Source organism: Mirounga angustirostris, unplaced genomic scaffold (genome assembly GCF_029215605.1).
Source record: "Mirounga angustirostris isolate CCGP_5_RB_7025 unplaced genomic scaffold, mMirAng1.0.hap1 SCAF_4, whole genome shotgun sequence".
NCBI lineage: Eukaryota > Metazoa > Chordata > Mammalia > Carnivora > Phocidae > Mirounga > Mirounga angustirostris.
Window position 1 is genome coordinate 147,695,335 of NW_026991712.1, and position 23,132 is coordinate 147,718,466.

Below are 23,132 nucleotides of genomic sequence, written 5' to 3' on the forward strand. Positions count from 1 at the left end.
CTGGCCTCAAGGGCAAGCAAGGCCGGACTTGCTCGAGGCTCTGAGCAGGCTCCTCGGAGGTGCCGATGAGGCCTGAGGGAGGGCTGGCCTAGGCAGAGAACACCGCACCAGCAAGGCCTAGAGGCATTTGGGGAAATTCCTGTGCAATGAGGACTAAAGGCATAGAAGACCCTGGAACAATCACTTGAGTTGCAGGTTTTGAAGGCCTTGCAGGCCAGCCTGGGGAGCTGGGCCTTGGTCCCGGAGCAGTGGGGAGCCAGAGAAGAGTTTAGGTGGGGGAGTGGTCAGATTGGGGTGTTAGGATGCCCAGATCAGGATCTGAGAGGGAAGCACCCACCTCATTGTGGGGGCAGCACAAGGCCGGGCCCACTGTCGGTGCCTGATAAGTGCTCACTGACTCTGGGAACAGAACACGGGCTGTTGCGGATGTTGGAGGTGGTGGCTGGCATCACCCCATGACTGATGTTAATATACTGTGGTAGTAAAAAAATTTACTCCAAATTGGAAAAAAAAAAAATCTAAAAGCCAGATGTTCAAAAGCACTGGCTTAATTACAGACTGACCGTGAAATGGCCAGGGTTTCAAAACCAGGTACGTTTCACACATTTCAGACTGAGGTGTTATCGCTCATTTTTCCCAAGTGGGGCGAAGGGGGGGCAATTGTTTTGGCAAATGGCTGACGACATCAGAAGGCAACTCAGTGTTTGCTGGGGAACTGGCTTAGAGCTGGGAATTAATTGCCCATGAATGTGGAAAAACAGCCAAGTCCCCACAGAATGTTCCATGGACCGCGTCTACTACTCAGAAGAAGAAAGAAAGAAAGAAAAAAGATGTTCTGATTCCAATTATAAAAAGAAAAAAGATGAAGAAAAGACACCACCCAGCAGCTAATTACTGACAGGCCCATGCCTGTGCTAGCTCAAATGCAAGAGCTGACATGATAGAATGTTAGCATCTTACTCTCTGCTGTTAATAAAATGTAGCACAAAGGCTCAGAGGAGCTGTACATCTGCTCACAGGATGCTGCCCAGCTTGGGGAACCCTCCCCAGCCTGCCTGCCTGTTGGCTTGCCATGGCTACAGTGGGATCCCTAGCCAGCGCGTGCGGGGCAGGGGGGGATGGATGTCCCGGTGTGGGGAGTGGACAGCCCCAGAAGGAGGGAGACGGCGTGGGCTGGAGCCTGCTGGCCAGGATGCCCTCCGCAGATCAGCTGTGTGTGTGTCACCGGCCGAGGGTCTCTGATTGCTGAGGGGTCAGCTGGATCGCCCCACTTGAGAAGAAAATTCCAGCAGGAGAAAAACATATATAAAATTAACAGTCACAGCAAATGATTGGAAACCACCTCAAAGTCTCATAGCAGGGCACTGGTTAAGTAAAGGACGACGAATCCCTTCAACGAAATACTACACAGGGGCTAACAAGAATGAGACAGCCAGGAGTCTCTCCAAACTTGAATGCAGAAGAAGTTCATGACTTGGGTCAGGGAGTGAATTAAGGGCTCTGTGAATTTGGCTGGGGAAGAATTACATCTTAATTTTCGCTAACCTCTAACTGTAATTCAGTGTTTCCTTCAATTATGAATTTAGGCCGCAAACCCTGGAAGAATTATCAGTGACTTGGTCACCAGAGAAGTCACCGATTTTCTCATACGGCTTTACAGTTGCTGCAGGTATCTCAGAAATATCAGTTACATCACGACTTTGAAACTATTAATAATGATTACACCCACCGCTCGATCTTGTTATTTAATGCATTAGTAAAGAAATGCATGTATTACTAAACCACAAATGTATTTCTCTATTTTGACAAGTATATTAAACATAATTGGTTTCCTCTGTAACCTTATGTGTTTTATTTTATCCATTTAAAACACTACTCTGTGAAGGGGTCAGAGGCTTTCCCAGACTGACAAAGGGGTCCATGGCTCAAAAAAGGCTCAGAAGCCCCGATCTGGTGTTAATGAAAAGAGAAATGTGCAGAACAGCATGGATCATATGCTACCATTTGTGTGGCTTTTTTTTTTTTTTTTTTAAGCAGATCAATGGAACAGATTAAAAACCTCAGAAATAGACCCACACAAGTAGGCTCAATTGATGTTTGACAAAGGTGTAAAAACAATTCAATGGAGGAAGGATGGTCTTTTCAATATATGGTGCTGGAGCACTGGGACATCCATGGGCCAAAAAAAAAAAGGAGACTTCAACCTAAACTTCACACCTTATACAAAAATTAACTCAAATGTAACAGGTAAAAGTGAATCTGAATAAATGGGTGGGCTGTACCAATGTCAATGTTCTGGTTGTGATCTTATACTATAGTTTTGCATCATGTAACCATTGGGGGAAACTGGGTCAAGCGTCCATGAGATTTCTCTGTGTTATTTCCGACAAGTGCATGCGAATATATAATTATCTCAAAATTAAAGATTAGTTCAACATAATAAAGCTTGTACAAATTGTCTCTGGGAGGAGACACACACAGAAAGGGGGACACTGCTGAGGAGAGAAACAAGAGGGGACAAGGGAAGTGGGGGAAAATCTGTTTCTGGCTTATACTTATAAATTGTGTACGATTTCCATGCATTCCTTATATTCACAATTAATTATTTTTAAAGAAAAACAAACAAACATCTCCTGGGGAGAGATGAAGAAATGAGCATGAGAAGAAATTACCCCAGTCAAAGTCAAAACTATTTCCCAGGTTACACTTGAATTGCAAGCATTATTATTGATAAATTTCCCAGCAACCCTGTGAAAGGATTTCGATTAAAATATTAATATGTTATTAATACTCATTTCCTTAAAAACTGACTTCATGCTTCTTTGTTCCAATTTTCAAAATGAAATTACAGGGCTTGGGGGAAAAAAATTTAAATGATTTCATTCCTTGTGTGAGAACTGAGCCAAGTTGCTGTGTGTACGCAGCCTGTCCACATCTTGGAGAGCAGCTGGGCTGGGCAGCACATCCCAGGAGGCTCCACAACCTCCCAAGACTCATGCCTCTCCCTTGTGGGGGAGCAAGAGAGCATAAGATGGCTAGGACCTCAGCTCTAGACTCGGGTGGAACTCGGATTTAGCCCCAGCTCTGCCACTTATAGACAGTATGGCCAAGCACAAGAACCTGACCTCTGTAGGCGTCGATCTTGCCCTCTGCAGACGGGGGTGTTATGGTGCCTGCCTGGGGGGTGGGGGTCACTGTGAGAATTCACAGAGAGAATTTGTGGAAAGTGCTCAGTACAGTGCCTGGTACATAGGGAGCACCAGGAAGTAAAGAGCCACAGCTACTGGGCTTTGCAAGTCTTCCCCACCTGACACAGTTTTAAAGAAGAGGCTGCTGACAATCATCCGACGATACAGGTACCACAGACACCCTACACCAAGGTGGCATCAGAGGTGGTATTTCATGCAAGAGCTCCCTGCGTTCTCAGCACGCCCCTAAACCAATGTTACGGGGGGCAAAGGGAGGCCAGAGAGGATATGGGTTGTGCCCAAGAACACACAGCTAGGGAAAGGCAAGGAGGAAGAGCAGGGCCTGAAGACCCTGAGCCTTGGCCAATGAGAAGAGGCCATGACTCATCCAGGGTCTCTGAGCAGCTCCCCAGTAAGAGGAACGTAGGCCCAGGTCCACCAAGACTACAGTACCCAGGAGTGGAAGGAGATGTGAGGATCCCCAGAGCTGCAGAGAGAGAGGATCTCGTCCCCTGCCCCGGGTCCCGAGGGGTGTGTTTTGTCTACAAGAAGGTGCAGAACACCCCCTCTCTCCAGGAAGACTGGAGGGGGGGTGTCATGGTGGGAGAGCTCTCCAGGAGGGTTTTGGGGACCAAACCTATTAGTGCAGCCTTAGAAAACACACCTCCTTGCTCCACACGAACCTCAAGAACAAGCATTCTGTCAATCCTGGCTCACACAGTGGTGCTTACGGTGAACCCCAGGCCACGATCGGAGCTCAGGCACCAGCAGATGCTGACCGCCTTCAAGCCCAGGGATCCCAAGAGCCCTTTCCACACCGGTCACCACAATGCCTACTTTAGCATTTCCTCAGGGGGCTCTGGGTGCTGTGGTCAGAAGGTGGCAGTGGTTTCGAGAGGCCAGTGTCCTTAGGCCGCTCTCCCTATGCTATGTTTGAACCTGCTCAGAAACTAGGGTGCATTCACCTGGTTTAAAAACAAATCTGAAGATAGTAACTCAGGGAGAAATGGATATTACAAACTCTGTAGCTGTGCTCAGGGATGTATGTGGCCCTCTGCACCCCCTTGGTCACTTAGAAGCTATGTGACTTTGGGCAAATCACTATCCCTCTCTTTGCCTCACTTTCCTTCATCAAATAGGGATAATACACCTCTTCCCTGGCTTGTTGTGAAGATTCAGTGAGGGAAGGAGTGTGGTGCTTGGCACACAGTGTAGTCTCAGCAAAGGCTCACTCCCTGTTCCTCTGCCCCCTGTGGACTCCCAGCAGACAGAGCACAAACCTTAAGGCAAAAGATGCTGCGGTGGGTGGCCAGAGGCAGGGCAACTCAACTCTCCACCCCAAATGCCCAAGGTGACCCTGAGATTCAGCTTTTCGTTCTGTAACAGGCACTTGATAGTACGTGCCTCACCAATGCTGAGCCCACACTGGGAGCTGGGGACACAGGAAGAAACAACACCTTGTCTCTGCCTCCAGGAAGCTTGAAGACTTGTGGGAGGAGGGACATCTACTCAGTGGGGTCCAGGTGAGAAAGGGCGACAGAGGGCCTGGACAGGCCCTGCAGAAGCCTCCTAACCCAAGCTGAGTTGGTCTGGAGGAGGGGGCAGCGGAGCTAAGATGAGTAGGTGAAACTGGAAGGAGTCTAGGTAGAGGACTCCGCATGCGTGAAAGTGCAGAAAGGAGAGAAAGGAGAGGAATAAGCCAAGGGACGGGGGTTGGGGTTGGGACTGGTGTCTGAAGACGGATAGAAGGGCACCTATTTCACAGGCAGGGCAGTGCAAAGATGATTGCTGAGCAGTTGGCAATCACACAGCCCACCCTAGAGGCTCATCATTTTGATCTCCCCCGGAGATCCCAGGTCTCTGGGGGGCGCTTCAAGCCGGGCGCTGCAGAAAAACTATTCTTCGGCTCCGCGGGCGTCGGACCTGCGCGCTTCTCTGCGGCCAGTCGCTAGGCAACGGGCCCCGCCCACAGTTGCTGCCCGCGCCCCCCCCCCCGACGGCGCTCTGATAGTACATCCGGCGTCAGGCAATGCCAGCCAGCTGCCTTCCAGAACATTCTCCCAGCTTATAGCCAAGCCTCAGCCGTCAGGGATGAGTAGTGCTGCTGCTGGCTCCGTTTCTCTCTTCCCATACTTTTCTGCCTGGACCTGGCAGACTCTACTCCTGCAAGACCGGGCTGGGCCAGCCTGTGAGGAGAGGAGGCTGGAGAGGTGGGCAGGCTGACTGTGTTGAAGATGTTGGCCCCAGACCAGTAGGGAGCCATAGAAGGTGTGTGAGCCAGGTAGCAACATGCACAGATCTGGTGTTTCAGTGCTCATGCCACTGCTGCTGAAGGACAGCCTGGAGGAACAGGGCATTCAGGGAGCAAAGACCGGATTGACTGGGAAGGCAACAGAGAGCAGGGGTCCAGTGACCCCTCTGAGGTAAGTTAAGCACGGTGAGAACAAGCTGGGGCTATCAGAACTTGGGCTTCACACCAGGGGTAAGGGAGGAAGGCAAGTCTCCAACCCTGCCCCACGGTTCTTTTCACCCCATCTGCCAAGTTTCCAGGAAAGATGCTAGTCTCCAGAGATTCATCAGATCATAGGCCTGTAGAAGAACTGAGCAATTGTCCCCTCTGTGGAGTCCTGTGGACATGGACTCCAGCAACAGGACACTGCCCTTCTCAGCAGGCCAAAGCTTCCAATCTCAAACCCCACAGGCTAAATAAACATCCTGTGTCCTTGCATTGGTCTGGAATGTTATGGAGTCCATGTGGTCAGACTCTCATACCTGTGTGCATTGATCAGAAATACTTTAATGCAGCTTGGTTGAAAAATCTTTCAAAACATGGAGTCTAAAATAAAAGTGTAATGAATAAGTAGGGGCACTAATCCAGCCTTACTTGGCCGTACTGACAGGCCAGGGTCCAATGAGGTCAGGGGGAATGGGGCCAACTGGAAACCAGGGCTCCTGCGGTCCTGTGAACCTAGGGGCAGGACCAGCACTGTTGTGAGGGGAGGGCTGGGGTGGGAGGAGCTTCAGCCTCAAAACCAGGCTAGTCCAAAATCACATCATCTGGTCCAGACTGAAGCCAATGCTGACCTACAGGCCTTGGCGTACTTAGGTCGGCCCCACTCAAAGAATCGTCTGTAAAGCAGTAACTGAAACATTCCTAGGACTGTATCCTGCTCCAGTGCCTTCCAACAGAGCAGGCCCAGGCCCAGCCACCGCACTGACGTTGGGAGAACAGCCAAGTATCACTTCTCAGAGATTGTCCTGCCACCTGTCCTATAAGGGTGCTGGGACACCCCTGCCTATAGGCCAGGCAGGAAGCAGGTCAGCCTGTTTTCTTGACTCCAGTCCTTCCCTGGACAGAGAACAAGACACGGTCTCTCACCCAGAATCCTTCAATCTAGTCCCCTACTCTGTGCAACCCCCTACTGGGAGTGCTACTTTCACCTTCAAGATGGAGTTGAGACCCCAACTTCTCCAGAAGGTCTTCTCTGTCACCCCTACAGCTGGGTGAGGGAAACTAAAAGAAATCTTTATATTTTGGGTCTGCATCAGATTTGCTCAAAAGGTCTCCACTGCTTAAAAAAAATGGTGATAATACCAATAATGATAGTCAGAAATCTAGTAGCCTGGCCCAAGCCTCTCGCTGGCTAACAGAGGCAAAGGGAGAGGGGAGGTAGGTTAGGGAGGGACCTGCCAGACCCAGACCCGACCCCTTATCCAACACCATCCTCCCACAAGGATTTAAAGAGAGAATAAACCTTCCACGACAATTTCTACTGCTTATTTTATTTCAACAGTCTACTGTCCCCAAAGAAACGGATACAGGGGGGATTTAGAAGCACCATTCTACTCTCTGAGAACAGCATCAGTGCTTATGAACAGCCTACTTTTTAAAGTTGGCAATCACTATAAAAATATCAAATAGTCAAACTTTAATAGACTTTTTTTAACCAGAAATGATGCCTATAGTGGCTTGAACTTTATGGAGGGGAGATGAAGCAGCCTCAGCGGTCAGAATGCTTAGTGAAGCCCCGTGGAGAAGGGGCAAGGGGCAGTGGCCAGGCAGCCCTCGCGGGACAGGGCAACAGGGAGGGATGCTGCAGAACCGGCTGTCAGCGCCCGGGGCCCCGCTGCCCACACCGGCCACCTGGATGTGCAGGGGCGCTTGGTGTCTGTGCTGCCCCCAGCTGGGACCAAACAGAGGCAGAAGCAGAAGGCTGAAATAGATGGTGCCTCCTGTGCTAGAGCGGGGCCTGAGGAAATCAAAGACCGCACCTGGGAGTGAGTTTAACAGCCACACAACCCAGACTCGGTTAAATTCATTCCTAAATGTGAGCTTCCACCAGCCCCGCAATCCTCAGAGCCCTGGCCCTCCCCTGCTAACCATCCTCCACGCTCCTGGTCAATGCCACATCTCAGGATTGAGAGAACTTTAGAAATCACCCTCCTCCCTCCTGTCTTGAAATGGAAATTAACTGCCATCTTATACCTACCACTATCCTTCCTCCCTACACATGGCCGAATGTGGACAAGAACATCATTGCTGTTACACCCCCACGCCCCCAGCCCACGGGCCCCAGTGCCCGGGCCTAGTCAGACGGCTCCTGAGAGGACGGCTGGCTGGGCTCACGGGGTGGCGCCTCGGGCCCCTCCGCGTCCTGGTCCTGGTCCTGGTTGTCTGTGAAGGACAAAGAGGAGGGGCTGGATTTACAAAGAGGGGAATGACCTACTTTCAGAGGTAGACTTTCTGTCAGGCAGTCTCACCATCCCCAGCCCCAGCGGAGAACACCTTTGCCGTTCTTTGCTAGGTGTCCGGACGCTGGCCACGCAGCCGCGGCCCCGTGACACAGACTCCAGCTCACCCTCGAGCTCTGCCTGTCGCCAGCTGGTGGCGAGAAGCAAGCTACCCCGCAGCTCTGAACCTCAGCGTCTTTCTGCCTCACAACACCACGTCAGCAAGGGGATGACAGGAAATAAGAACCAACGCTAATGCCATCCCCGGGGTCAGGTCCTCGGAATCCCCTCCTGAGGTGGGCACCATCGGTCCACTTTGGCAGAAGGTGAAGCTGAGGCACAAGGAGTGCGTGGACTTGCCGCGGGTCCCACAGCCGCTAAGTGCTGGAGTCGGGACCCCCAGGCCGTCTGGCTCCGCGGCCTTCAAGCCACATTCCATCTCTCCGGCCTGTGCACCCGGGTGTCTCACACACAGCAAGTGTGCAGTAGGCCTCACCTCCTTTCCCTGAGGAGCCTCACGGAAGGACTGAAAGGGAAAAAAATCCTAGAACCTTTAAAGCTGCAAGAGCCCTCAAAAGGAAACCGAAAGCATTTTTACATCCGAAACGTGCGTGGACTGTCACAGGAACTCTGCGACAGGTCCCACTTTACAGACGACCAGACGGGCCTAGCTCCCGGTCTGACTCTCCACAGAGCGGCCGGGGGCAGAGGGCCATCCGTAGCGGCCCCAGCCCAGCTCCAGCTGCTGCTCCTTGCCTGGCCGGAGAGGCCCAGCCGAGCCAGAGAAGCCTGGGCCCTCGGTCTCGGCCCGCGCCAGCCCCCCGCCGCACCTCCGCCTGCAGGCGCGGATAAGGGCAGGGAATTAGCATCGCAGCCGGAGCCAGACAGGTTCTGTGGAAACCCGCGCGCTGCCATCTGCCATTTACATATGCGAGACCCTCTCTGGGTTCCACTGGTTTTCGCACCTGAGACTGGGGACCCCCTCTCTCAGATGCTTGCGTATGGAATAAAGGGAGGGGTTTAGGGCAAGAGCTCATCCCGGGGCCCAGTGCGGCCCTTCTCTCACTTCAGATTAGGCCCCCTGCCTCCAGAAAGTCTTCCTGGCTCCCCAGAAGCTGACGGACGGGAGCCCCACTTACCAGCGGTTTCCTTGTCCGCATCAGACGGGACAGCGAGAGAGAAGGAGGCCGGCGGCGGGGGCGGCGGCAGCGGCGGCAGGAAGTGGAGCGCAGACAGGAAGCCCGGCGGGAGGAACTGAGGCTGCGGGGCTGGCGGCGGCGGCGGCGGCGGCGGCGGCGGCGGCGGGTAGTAGCTGGGCTGGAAGTCTCCCACCGGCTCAGGCACCTGCGGGGCACACGCAACCCACAAGCCAGAAAGGGAGAGGGTTAGCCAGACAGCCTGGTCAAATGGGTCTCAGGCTCCTCAATGGGGGGCTCCCCAAGGGGTAGATTCACCAGTGTGGCCCCCACACCTGGGGACAGAGCACTTGGGACAGGGTGTTTGGCCGATACCCCCCAAATGATTGGAGGCAGGAAGAAATTCAGACACATCTCAGGTGAGCCTGGGGAACAGCCACACAGTCACACTGAGACCTTTTGTATATGCACAGATCTGGGACCTCCTTCCACCCTCCTGACCCCAGGAGGGAGGTTCTAGTACCCTCCTCGTGATAATGATGGCACACAGTGTCCATGAGGGGCAGCTTTGGGCCCAGGGCCACAGGGCTGGTAAGCAGCGGAGGCAGAACTGGATCCGTCTGTCAGACTACCGCTCTGTGCTGGGGAAGGGTCCCAATGCATCCCAACCCCCCATGGTCCCTTTTCCTGATTCAGCTAAGGACTTAGACTCTATAGAGTCGGGGGGCCTTTGGAGGCCCTATTCCAACACCACAGAAGAGCTGGGTGCAGTACAGCCGTTCCTGAGGCAAGGGCAGCTGGGGACCCCAGCAAAGCGACTCCGGCGGGCAGCCCTCTGTGTGGCTGCCCCTTCTTCCGAACATGGAAGCCACGCTTGTGCCACGGGTCGCTAAGGCTGGAATGGGGGCGTCTGGAGGGAGGACTACACAGCTTAGCACTGAACAGACAAAGACGTGAAACAATAAAAAAATCATAATGAATTTCAGATGTAGTTCCTCTTATTTACTTCTGCATCCAGAAACTTCAGAGCACTTTACAAGCTGTGTTCTGGAGAACGCTAGTGTCCTGTAAGATATTTTATGTGCTCTTAAAAGTGTTCTTTGACAAAGGAGTTTGAGAAACCCCACACACTGCCCCCACATCGGTGAGTCACACATGAGCACATTAAAGCCTTGAGGCAGTCTGCAAAAATCTCTTTAGATTAACCCAGCATTTCCTAACAAGGAAGAGAAGAAAGCCCACCTTCAAGTATCTACTATGTGCCAGGCCCTGTGCCAGGCACTTTCCAGGCATTACAGCTTCTTCAATCCGTCAACGACCCTATGAGATAGGTACTCGTTCCCCTACTGCCAGAGTGAGAACCTGAGTCAGACCCTCAGAGGTTAGATGGCTTCCCCAGGCCATTTGGCTAGTAAACAGTGGAGGCAGGACTGGATCCCAGGTCTGTCCAGCCCTGAGCTTGTGCTGTTTTACGGGAAGACAACAGAGGAAGTGAAGCAGCAGCAAATGGGACAGGGACACAGGAAGACAAGGCTGAACACATCTCTGGGGAGTATCTCAGAGCCCAGGCAGGGGGCAGCAGGACAAGGATGAAAGCAATCCATAGGCTCTCGGGTTTGAAACAGCATCAGAAATAAATGCTGATCCTCTCTCCAGACGTGAAGGGGGTAGGAAGGGGGATTATTAGGGCTTTAATTCCAAGCTGCTCAGCCAAGTCTCTCCCTGGATCACAGCTCCTGCCTGGGGCCTGTGGTGGCAGCTCAGGCCCCGATAAACCAACTGAGATCACACTCTTAACAAAGGCCGTCTGGCAAGCCTGTCAATCAGAGCTCTACCCTGGACGCCAGGCTCCATCCGAGCTTCTGTGTGAGCAGACGGTGGGTGCGTGCTCCACTTGGCCAGAGCCCCCTCTTTGTGTGAAGCCTGGAGGCACTGTGCTCTCCTTGGGCTGCAATGGGGTGGGCAGCACCCACAGAGTTCAGGTGTGGCGGGGGTGCTGGTGAGAGTCAAGGGCCATGTCTGCTCTGTCTCTGCATGACAGCCATACCTTGGGAAGGAGAAAGTGAGTGCCAGGGGCCCAGACTTGGGGTGAATGCTGTTACTGACCAGCTACGTAATCTGAATACCAGGCCCTCCCTCCCCAGTTTTGTGACCATAAACAAATACCTAACTCCTCGGAGTCTTCTTCCTCTACTCTATAGTGGGGTAATACAGCGTACCCTGATGGCTCCCATAAGGGTCAGTAGGCACCCTGGAAATTATCAAGACCAGTGGTTTTCAAACTCTTTCCCTTGAATCAATGGAAAATGACTTATGTAAAACTTTACAATGTCTAAAACAGACAGAAGAGATCCTGCTGGGGCTGCAGCCGGAGTGGGGACCCAGCGCCCTGTGTGCCTGACCTGTGTGGACACATCTGGGAGGGCATCTCACTGGCTCCGCTCTGCAGCTAAGACTCTCGGCCGGTATGTAAATGTCCAGTGTTCCTCTTTCTTTTCAATCACTTTCCACATTAAACAAGGAAGCCTGCTCTGTCCTCACTCTTTTCTACCCTCCCCGCAAGAGAAACATCTCTCTAACACCCAGGTTAGGCTTTCCACTCTGAGAGAGGGAGGAAAGGTAATGGTGGTCTACGTTTCCGTGAATGTGAGCTACATTAGAACCGACCTGCCCCACAGGTCCAGCCCAATGGGGCCAAGTCAGGACTAGTTACCCAGGCTTCTGACTATCCTGCAGTCCTGACCGGCCTCAGGGTTGCCAAGAGGTCTGGTCTGGAAGAAGCTGGTAACCAAGGCCACAAAACCTGTTCACCCCGACTTGTACCTCACACAACAGAGACGGCCTGACTCTTCCTTACTCAGTATTCAAAATTCCAGGCTTAAAGAACACAGCAGTTAGTAAAGGACCACTGATCTTACAAAAAGATTAAACCTCATCCATTCTTTCAACAAATATCCCCTGAGGTGACAGGTGTTTGGGGAAGGTTTCCCTATTCTTCATGATTAAGCTTCAACTCCTCCTGAAAGGTGCCTGAAGTCTCAAGTGGCCCATACCTTTGGGCAGGGGACCTACGTCTGCTCCTGGCTCTGCCCTCAACAGTGTGGTGCCAGGACAGTGAGACTTCTTTCCTGGTGCCCAGCAAAATGAAGCACCCTTCCGGGCCCAGCATGCAGTGAGTCCAGGCTAACGGTCACTCACTCAGTCAGTGGTACCGTGCGGCTGTCCCCCAGGCTTATCCAAGCTATGTCTGCATTCCTTCTTGCCTGATCCCCCCAGCTCTGAAAAGCACATGCCACAGCCCAGACAGCCAGGCCAACCCGTTTACACGCAAATGGACCTGCCTACATGTGTGCACTCCGAGAGGTGAGCACTGCACACGGTCAATGTTGCGTCCATCCTGCCAGTGCTCAGGGCCTGGCACAGACTGGCCCATCGGTTCGCTTCCTGGGACTGAGGATCCATAAGAGCAATAGGGCATCTGGGATAAGGAGGAACCGGGAAAGGAATGGAGATGGGACTTACCAAGGCTCCTCCATGGAAGTGGCTGCAGGACACGTGCCGGAAGCCCCGCTGCAGGGGGATCCCCGGAGTGGGGGATCCATCCTGGTAGCCCAGTGGGAATGGGCAGTAGGAATGCATGTTGGAGCAGCTGGGGTACAGCTTGGAAGGCTCTCTCTCCAGGTACTCGGACCCCATCACACAATCTGAGCTAATGCTCAGAGAGAGCCCTGAAAAGGTAAGCAATGAAGGAAGTGTTAAAAACACACAGAGCTAAAGAAAAGAGCATCACATCACTGTACAAAGGTAACAGCACAACACTCAAAGCCACTTACAAAGAACTCCCACGTCCATTATGCTTTTGATCCTCCCTGCTTTTTAAGCCCTTCAGCCATGTCCCACTGCTCTTAGAAAAAGTCCTTGGCACGGCCATAAAGCCTCATGAGGGCTGCTTCTCGCCTCCACTCCAGCTTCCTCACACACTATAACCTAGCAGTTTCTCCTTTCTCATCAACCTCAAGGCCTTTGCAGATGCTGTTCCCTCAGTTTAGAAGGCTTTTCCCCCCAACCCCACTGTGCCTCAGTAAGTCCTCAGTACTCAGCTCCTACTCTTCCCTCAACCACAACTAAACCATCAGTTATCAGAACTCTATACATTGATTTGCGTGATTCCTTGATCAGCGCTGTCCCTCCCACAAGGACAAGATCCTTGAAGGCAACAAAAGGGACTTTTCCCCCTTTGGTTCTTCGTCACTAGTGTTGGGGCACAGCTAAGTACTCAGTCCCTGTTGAGATGGAACAGAGAAAGACCCTGTGTCCACGGAAAGGTATCTTCTAGAATTGCTGTTTCAGGTCTGCCTTCCCCCTCTAGTTTCCTGGGGATCTAAATTTTCCTAGAATGTCCCAGAAGGCAGAAATGGCCTTCAGAGAACATCCAGGCCAATCCCCTTAGCATAGAGGGTAGAGACTGCCACAGAAGGAAGGAGCTTGCCTAAGGTGACTGAGCAGTCTCCGGGCCTCCTGTGCTCCTTCTACCACAGTGCCATAGAGAAAACCAAAAAAGAAAAAAAAATCACGTGTCTGCACCCAAAAAGAGCCTCAAATCTGTGTATGACTTGAAACTGTACTTTTAATACTGAAAAACCACCAAAACATAAGGAACCATGTAATTTATGCATATGGTGGGAGCGGTGGAAAAAGAGGTAATATCAAGAGACCAACTGTTCTCCAGTGGTGCACAGAGAACTCTCATTCCCACTCCTAGCTAAAGGGCGGAAATGGGTGCGCAGGCGCATTGGGCCAGGGCCCTTCCAAAGGAAGTTGGCTGGGAGGAGCCTCCAGCGGCTGGAAAGGGAAGAGTGCGCAGGCGCAGTCATCACTGCGTAGGCCCGCCCACAGGGGCGTCTTGAAGACGGCGCCACCAGCCCAAGAAAAGGGCGGGAAGAAGTGCGCAAGTGCAGTAGGGCCCATCTCGCTAGGGCATCTTCCTGAAGGAGAAGCCACAGCTAAGGGGATTGGGGGCCATTTTCTTTCTCCCAATACAGAAAGGCAAGAAGCTACATGTTAAAAGCCGTCAGTCAGAATCACCCATTCCTTTCCAGCTCTCTTTTTACCTCTTTGCAGAATGGCCCCCAACCCAAATCTCTATTTAGAGAACAGTTTCCCACAGCAGGAGTACCTCTGAAAGCATTTGCCCCACCCCCACCCCAAGGGCCCATCCCGGTAAGATCCCGGGTGGCCTGCGCCGCCAGCATGGGGCACGGGGAGGCTGCAACCCGGAGAGGCATCCCAGGCGGGGCGAGGCCACGCGGGGCCCGGGAATCTTACCGAAGTCGGCGAACGGCGGGCTGGGCACGGGCCGCAGCGGCCTGCGCAGCTCCAAGCAGCCGGAGTAGCCCTTGCCTGCGGCCTCCGCCCCGAGCTGGAGCCCCACGGAACTGGGCACGGCCGCAGTGGCTCGTTCGCTCAGCCCCACGTGGCCGCGGCCGCCCAGAACTGGCTGGAAGGCACTCGGGCCCGGGCTCGGGCCCCGCGGGGGCCTCTCCGGGAAGCCCGCGGCCACGCGGCACTCCGGGCCTACCTCCCGGTCTCCGGAAACTGCCAGCGGAAGCAGCTGGCGGAGGCTTGAGCCCGGGGCGGCGGCCGCAGCCCCAGACAACAGCTCCGGCCGGTGCGCGCCAAGGGCCATCTCCTGCTCCTCCTCGGAGGCCTGCTTCTTGAGCACCTTCTGCGCTGCCATAATCTTCTGGCGCTCGGTGATCAGGGAGCACTTCTCGCAGGTGCACTGCTTCCAGCGGCACTTGCCCGCGTGGCCCTTGACCGGCACCAGGAAACCATGGTTCCGGCACCGCGAGCACTTGGGGGTACGCAGCATCTTGTCGGCCAGCTTGGCAGGGTCTGCCTTCATAGCACAACCGCTACCTCTGGAAGCTGCGGAGCGAATGCAGCGAGGACGAGTGGCGCCCCACAAGTCTCTGGTGCTGGGGCTTTTGGATACATTTGTAACAAAGTGGTTCTCAGTAGGTCCCGGGAGCTGCACGGGACCTTTGCATTTTCCCTCCTTTTTTGAAGTGCAGAATTTGGAGACTTTGTGTGTCTTGGTTAATTACATGCAAGGGATTGGACTGAATAAATTCTTCATGGAATGCTATTGCATGTATGTCATCTGGGTTATCTGAAGTCTTACCGATTTAATTTTCCAAACTTTCTATTCCCGCCACACCATAGACAGAAGGTATTTTTGTAACTTCAAAAGAGGCGGAGTGATAGTCAACGGTCCACAGATTTAAAGCTCCAGAAGTATGGATCTCTCAAACCCATTCCAGGAGAAAAGCAGCCTAAGAGGCAAACCGTGCTTCTCCTTCCAAAAGTTGCTGCTTCTGCTGAATTTCATTTCTCTCCCCCGCTGAGAAGCAGCGGCTCACAGTGATGCTTCCAGAATAGTCTCAAGAGTTCAGTGCAGTGTGATAGTTGCTCAAGGGTGTGCCCTAATAGCAAGACTTTTGTTGGTATAGAAATGCATTTTTGGCAAATGGTGCATTGCTGTTGCTGATGCCTTCCAAAGTAAAGCATACTTTAGACAGGGTATTTTAGCATGAGCTTTTACCATTCTTACTTTGCCATGAATTTAGTTATCCCTGTAAAGCAGCCCAAATTTTGGGGTCATCTGAAAACTGGCACAAACTTCATAGTTTTATGACACTCTGAGGTCTTTTTTTTTCCAGGTCCAAAAAAATGGATCACTAACACCTATGTTGAAAAGCTTATAATCATAGGATCAGTTATATTTAAGGAGGTAGTTATACTTAAAACCTGGCTAAAATGTGTGTGTTTTAAACTGACCTCTTTCTGAAATTTTCTGTCTGGTAGCAGAATGGCAGAAGCGAGGCCCGGTGTCCACCTTGATTTTGCGGAGCTCTTGGTTGCGGCTGGCTCCTTTGCGCTTCTCACCAGAGGCCTGACAATAGGGAATGGTTGCAGTTCTGCGGCTGATTAGAAACCCAGAGCTGAACAAAGGTTTGTAAAGCCCTTTTCTGCTTTAAAGAAACATATTCTTCATTTTAATAAGAGGGCAAAAGTATACGCTTCCTGTATTATTTGGCCCTTCAGGGATTTCACTGGTAATTTTACATCCATTTAGAGAGATCTAGGTTTGTCTCTGCTTTGCTCTACACCCTCTATCTTAGTTTTTGATTTTAAATATATGGTCTTGTAGATAAAAGGACAGGAAAGCTCGTTTTCTGACTCTACCAATTCAAAATGTCTAACTTTTTCACTGAACTTCTCATTTGAAAATGGTACTTAAAAATCATTGTTACAATACTGCTGTCAAAAAAATCTGGAGCATAAGCTGCATTGTTTCATGATAAGGTCATATTCTGCATTATCAAATTTAAATTTTAACATCAAATAACATGGGAGGATGAGACAAAAAAAGAAAACTACTCTCATTTACATTTCATGCTTGACCACCCAAGCTCTCTTCATTTTCCTATTAATGATTTAAAGGAAAATCCTATTCAAAGCCAACTATTTGAATTAACATATTTTGGCCTTGTTAACTACAAAATGCTTCCATATTTACTTCATAACTTTAGGGGCAAAATATACCCAAGGTGATGTGAATTTGCATCATGCTTTGAGAACATTAATAAACAACCATATATCTTTTTAATCAGTAGTCACATTATAAGATGCAAAAACCCCAGGGTTTAAACAGTAAACAAATCTAAGAAAAAAGAAAAAAAGACTAGTTTATTTCTCTCTTCCCTGGAAAGTCTCAATTTGTGTAGGTAAATTCCAACAGAGCTTTATTTATTTCACTCTTGGAAATTCAGGCAAATTGATAGTTTTGTTTTATTTTGTTTGATGACTGATTACTTCTTAGGCTGCTGCTTTTTAAAAGAAATATATACATTTCTTTAAATTGTTATTTCTTTAGATTGTTATATACAATTCTTTAAATTCTTAAAAATGATGGTAAAAGTGAAAAACTGGAAGTCATAAAAGGATGGGAGCCCTTTAGTGGACCCTATAGTAGACCCCTTTTTTTCCCCCATACCTAAACCTTAGGATATTTATGTTTAAGAAAGTCTGCATCCTCTTAAGCAGTGGTTTATAAAATAACAAGTCATAGTTGCTGAGGAATCACCAGTTTGACTAATGAACCACAAAGGGGCTGGTTGGTGGTCATATGTGACTCCCAACTTTGAGGCTCCTTTTCCCTCGAAGTCCCAGGTTTCCTGTCTTGAATAATGCCTCTTCTTTTCAGTGATATGTTTGCTCTTGGTACTGTTTAATTTATATTCGTTGTAAAGAGTCTTGTATTATACAATGCATGGAGGTATCATTTACAATCATTAAATATTGCATGCATTGTAATGCTTCCTCACTGAGAGTACACAAGAGTAAGGAAGGGCTTTTTTGCCTATAGCTTCTTTCCCCTAACAGTTATAACCCAGATATCTGCTATCTTCCCCTTCTTCAAGTTCTCTCCAGTGAGCAATGAAAACTTTATTGAAGATTTTGTAGGGGATGGAGGAGAGGATTTACATGACACATCCTATAGCAGATACTTTCAAATCCTGCCTTAGCATTTCTGTTCTCTCAATATCCTCCTCTGCTGTGCCATATCTACTGGAGAGAAACTGGTCTGCCCCCCAGCTCCCCCAGCCCCCCCAGCCCCCCAGACTCTCTAGCTTCTCTCTCCTTTCTTGATTTTTTGGGGAGCTCTGTAACAGCTGTGACTATCTTATTTTCCTTTATGTCTAGCAGAAAATAGACATTTGGTAAATATTTGAATGTACAAATGGCTCTTGCCTCCCTCTCCTGCCAATGTCGAAATTTTCTCATCACTAATTGGCACAGTAAATCAGCTTGGCTTCAGCAACTCTCCCCAAACATACAAAACAAAAAGCCCACAGTGAACAGGACCACTTTCCCGACAAGCAGAATTTGGTGACCAACTTTGGTTCCTTGAGCTCACCCCAACACCTAATGGTTTACTAGTAGTAATAATATCAGCCAGCACTTTGTGTTTCTGTATGCAGTAATTCTTCAGTCCTTTGTGTGTATTCATGCATATAATCCTCACAACAGTCCTCTAAGGTAGGTGCTGTTATTTTCACCCCCACTTTACACATGAAGAAACTGAGGCCTAGAGAAGTAATTTGCCCAAGGTTTTCCAGCCATTGAGTGGCAGATCTATGATTCAAAACCAGGAAATCTATCCTCAAAGTCCATATTCTTAACCATATATCTGCTAACTATTTCAGTATTTCTTCTAAGCAAACACAGTGCTCTCCCCAAGAAAGCTTTGGTTGATGAATAGAAATGTTTGTCTTATTATATACCCATTACATTTGGGGCAAAGGGGGTGAAGCTGATAGCAACCTAGGGAAGCTTCCTTTGATGCCCTGCTTAGTTGCTTTCCGCCACCCACAGCCAATATTTATTGAATGCCAACTATTTGCTAAGTATAAGAGACACAAAAGTAAATAAAAAATCAGGATCCTTACCTTTAGGCATACATTCTAGCTGGCAAACCAGACAGTAAACAAATAATTCCAAATGAAAACTGGGGAGTCGGGGTGGCAGGGAGAACCAGGATGCTATGGGAACCCATATGAGGGCCTAACCTGGATCAAGAGATCGGCTCCCAGGGTGCCCGGGTGACTCAGTTGGTTAAGTGTTCGACTCTTGATCTCAGCTCAGGTCTTGATCTCAGGGTCATGAGTTCAAGCCCTGCGTTGGGCTTGATGCTGGGCATGGAGCCTACTTTTGGAAGGAAGGAAGGAAGGAAGGAAGGAAGGAAGGAAGGAAGGAAGGAAGGAAGGAAGGAAGGAAGGAAGGAAGGGAGGAAGGAAGAGGACAGGAGGGGAGGAGAGGAATGGAAAAGGAAAAGGAAAGGAAAAAAAAGAAAAGAAAAAAGAAAAGAAAAACCAGCTCCGTTGAGGGGTTGATTTCCCTGCTGAGGCTGAAAGGCTGAGTAGGAACCAGTCAGGGACAGGAGCAGGAACCAGGGGTGCCTCAGACAGATGGAAGAGCATGTTTGAAGGCCTGTGGTGGGGTTCTAGTACAGTGGAGTCAGGACTGGAGAGAGAGAAGGTATAGAAGTTAAACAGTAGCCAGATCATGGAGGGAGTCCTTGGGGAGAAATTATGGGTGTCACTCTCTAAGATTAAGGAGAAGAAATGACATGGCAGAGGCAGGCCAGAATGGAACCCACATATCCAGACATGTCCCTGACCTTGGTTTTTCTTTCAGAAAGTAGGACAAGAAGTAACTAGGACTCACACAGGTATTGCAAGATGAAAAGGAGTTGAGCATGGTTTTCTTTGGGGTGGCCTTTGCAGGTGGAGCACACACCCATGGCTAGCCAGGGCCCTGGACTCACACTGTGCCAGCCGCTTGATTCTCCTAAGCCCGCAGCCCTGTTTACTGGTTCATGTGACCCCTCCTAGGAATCTCCTTAGGAATCATAAAACAGAAGTGAGGGAAGACAAAAGAGTGACAGAAAAATAGAACGAGATGAACTCAAACGGGAAAGCAGTTGGAGAGGTTTCGTAGGTAAAGACTAGAAGACGCAATCCTGTGGAACAAACGAAAAGTATACAATCTGGGCAGAGAGGGCGTACTCAAAGTGGTACAGTTAACTGAATTAGACCCAGTAGCACAGACATTTGTTTTGTTTTCACTTGCTAACTTGATGAAAAAAATACTCTTACACACAGAAACTTTCATCTGTAACTGCGACAGGTACTGTCAAATTTCTATAAATTTCAAGAAATGTTTTGTCTTAAAAGATGAGAGGAACATGTCCCTATAAATACATTGTTAATAGGGAATAATAGCCTTAATCTCTCTCTCCTTTAGTAAAATGCAAATTTGTTTTAACACAACATGCATGAATTTAACGCCAGTATATGCAAGGCACCGTTCCTTAATAAAGTGAGAGTCAAAAAGAAGAAAGGAGCAAAGAAAATTAAATTTAATCTTTCTCTATGTGTATGTTCCTTGTCTAGGTTTTTAAAACAGTACATTCTTACCCCAAAAAAACAAAACAAAACACCCAGAATTTCCCCGACTTCTGCTTCTATGAGAATGGCAAGCAGAGATCAAGAATTGCTCTTCCAAGAGACCTTTTCATTTTATGTCACAGCATCAGTACAAATTCAGTCCATACTGTAAATAAATGGCAGGAAATAATTGCTTTAGAGACAGGCAAACCGGGTGAGAACCTGGTCACTACTCATTCGCTGTGTTACCTTGGCTAGGTCACACTTAACTTATTTGCACCTCAGTAGTACAAGCATTAGTAATATTTGTATAATGTGCTACGAATTCTAAAGTACCCCACATTTATCCCATTTAATGATATTAATATATAATGAATGCATACAGCTTTGTAGGTGGAGGGGTTCAGAACAAGTCTCCCCAAAATGTACTACTTTGGCATGTGAACTATTTTGAGCTGAAAGCAATCAAGACCCTGCAGGCTTAAGAGAAATTTTCTACCCTTCCTTAAATACCTAGAAGAATCTAAATGGAGGGGTTTTGCCAGAATAAGAGTTACTATCAGAGATAAGTTTTATCTGAATGACTTACCTGTATGGCAGGGCAAATATCTAATTATTAATCTCTTCTTCTTATTGCCCTCCTCCCCTTTGAAGCCCCAGGCCCCTACCCCATTCCTTAGCTCAAGATGGCATATATACCTCATTTAACTTTTCCATTATTGAATCCCTCATATACGTAAGGGTTCCCATACATACAAAATTACATTTGTTTTTTCCTGTTCATCTGTCTCATGTCAATTTACTTCTTCAACCAGCCAGAAAAACCTTTGAAATTTAGGCATGGTCTCATTTAAATCACAGAACAACGTCTGTAAGGGAGGTACTTTTGTTATGTCCATTTGACAGATGATAAAATCAAGGCTTAGAGAAGTTAAGAAATGTCTTCCCCAAGGTGTACAGAAGTGACAGAAACATGTGTGAATAGCTCCCAAGTCTGTTCACTCAACCATTATGCTCTCATTGCCATCATTTAGTTATTTCATTTACTTTATACTCTTATAAAATAAGATCTCCGACTCTTGCAGGATTATAATGCATTTACAATGCCCAGCACAGTGTCTGGTATCTGGCACATGGTTAGCATGCATTATATGGTACCAAAGAGGAGGAAGGGCAAGGGAATGGGGAACGAAGAGAAAGAAATAGTATCCCCACCTCCACCCAGGAGATTTGATTCAGCTGCTCAGCCTTTCCGGGTGGCTCCAGGCTCTCCAAGCGTAGATGAAACCCGAGCTGACTAATACCATAGCTTTACCCCCATGTGGCTGTTGAACACTTTGAAGTGTGGTCAGTCCAAATTAAGATGTGCTAAAAATATAAAATACACACCAGATTTCAAAGACATAGTATAAAAAAGAATGTAAAATATCTCACTGATAATTTTATATAGATTACACATTGAAATAATGATATTTTGAGTATATTGAGTTAAATGACATACTGTATTTTAATGTGGTTTTTCACTTTTTCAATGTGGTTACCAGAAAATTTCAAAATGCATGTATGTCCCACATTGTATTTCTACTGGACAGCACTGAAAGAGAGATTTGTCTGTACAGGCCTTCTTCTACTTCCAAAGAGCAGGTTTTTAACAGTAGCTCCGGTTCAAGCTGTTACACCACTGTCATGCATAGTAGGCCACTTCGACAGGTCCCTTCCTCATGTTGGTGAGATTACCTTCACCAACTTGAATCTACTCTTTGTCAACTGAAACTCTGTCTCATGCTTTAGAATTGGAAATATTTATCTATTAGAAGATGTCAACTAGAAGAGTCTAATAAAACTCTGGATTGCATTTTGAATCTTGAGATACATTGATGTTATTTTTATAGGAATGTTTTCATATTTATCTTGTTAGGTATAAATTACTAGTAAAAAACTCTGCAAACTAGAAAAGAAAGAAGAATGTCATTATATACTAAGGTTACACCATTCCTGAGATACACAGCCCTTTAGATTCTAAGATCACAACCAGAGGGCATGGATCAATTATGTACATGCTGCTTGATAAATGGAGTCCTTTGGACATTTAATATTGTTAAGAACTTTGGAAATTTAATAAAAAAATGATTTGATTTACACCCTTCTCCCCTAGAACCCACCCTAGATAAACAATTGCTACCCTGGGAGCACTAATGTTACTTTGCACAAATAATTCCTTAACAAACAAAAAGGCATGAAGATTTGTTATGAACAGTTTTCATCTAAACATCTAGAGATTATTACCTCCCACAACATTTTTTTAAACATGGTTAGACTGACTTAGTTTAATGAGTTTGGGGATTGTTGCTTTTTCCCCTGCAACTTGCCAGATAAATCAGAAATATTTATTTTCAGAGACAGTTTAAGGATCTCCATAATTCCCGGTCTGTTTAAGCTTTACAGTAAATCTCAGTTGAATGCCTGTCATTGTTTCCAATCTGGTCAAGCAAAAAGAAAAAAGGCATACAATTCATCAGAATAATTAGTTGATTGGGGTTAAATAATTCTAGGAATAAACATCTGACCCCCTGGCACATCGTAAACCTCCTGGAGTGAGAAGGATTATAAATTAAATGTACAAGATTTAAAATCATCCAGATACACCCTGAACATTATTGCAGGCATGTGGGACACATTTAGATAAGTTAAAACCAAGTGTGGGTTTAGAGTTTAGCCATTTTTGATCAGTGGTTTACTAAAGCCTTACTGCTTTGGTGTGAGGAGCGAAGAGAGGAATAGTGGCAACAGTGCCCCCTACTGCCCAATAGCCACCTCCCTTCCCTGAAACAAGTTTCAGGGATATTTCAGACATCTGGTACCCCAGGAGATAATGAAACTCTCCCAAGTATAAGGAAGTCAGGAAGGAAAAAAAAATCTAACATTCATTGAGGGCCTACATTGTTGCAAGCACTGTGTTGTCATTTAATTTAATGACGATATGAAGTTTATCACAAATTCAGGAAAGAATAGGATGAGGTTTATAGATAAAGAAACTGAGGTTCAAGAAAGTTAGATGACAT

The 23,132-nt window shown here is 48.3% G+C and overlaps 1 protein-coding gene and 1 long non-coding RNA gene across 2 annotated transcripts in view; one reads left to right on the plus strand and one right to left on the minus strand.

The window, feature by feature from the left end:
* Window positions 1-645: 645 nt before the first annotated feature.
* On the minus strand, window positions 646-14,960 carry DMRTB1 (DMRT like family B with proline rich C-terminal 1). Its single transcript, XM_045899091.3, has 4 exons — window positions 14,381-14,960; window positions 12,578-12,783; window positions 9,059-9,263; window positions 646-7,863 (listed from the first exon to the last, which is right to left on the minus strand). Exons 1-4 carry the CDS (start codon window positions 14,958-14,960, stop codon window positions 7,775-7,777), a joined length of 1,080 nt encoding a protein of 359 aa, XP_045755047.2. The 3' UTR covers window positions 646-7,774.
* Window positions 5,469-23,132, plus strand: part of LOC135364179 (uncharacterized) — a 46,467-nt gene continuing 28,803 nt past the window's right edge. The window contains exons 1-2 of the long non-coding RNA XR_010410939.1: window positions 5,469-5,611; window positions 15,923-16,069. This is a non-coding gene — a long non-coding RNA (uncharacterized LOC135364179). The remainder of the gene's footprint in view (window positions 5,612-15,922; window positions 16,070-23,132) is intronic.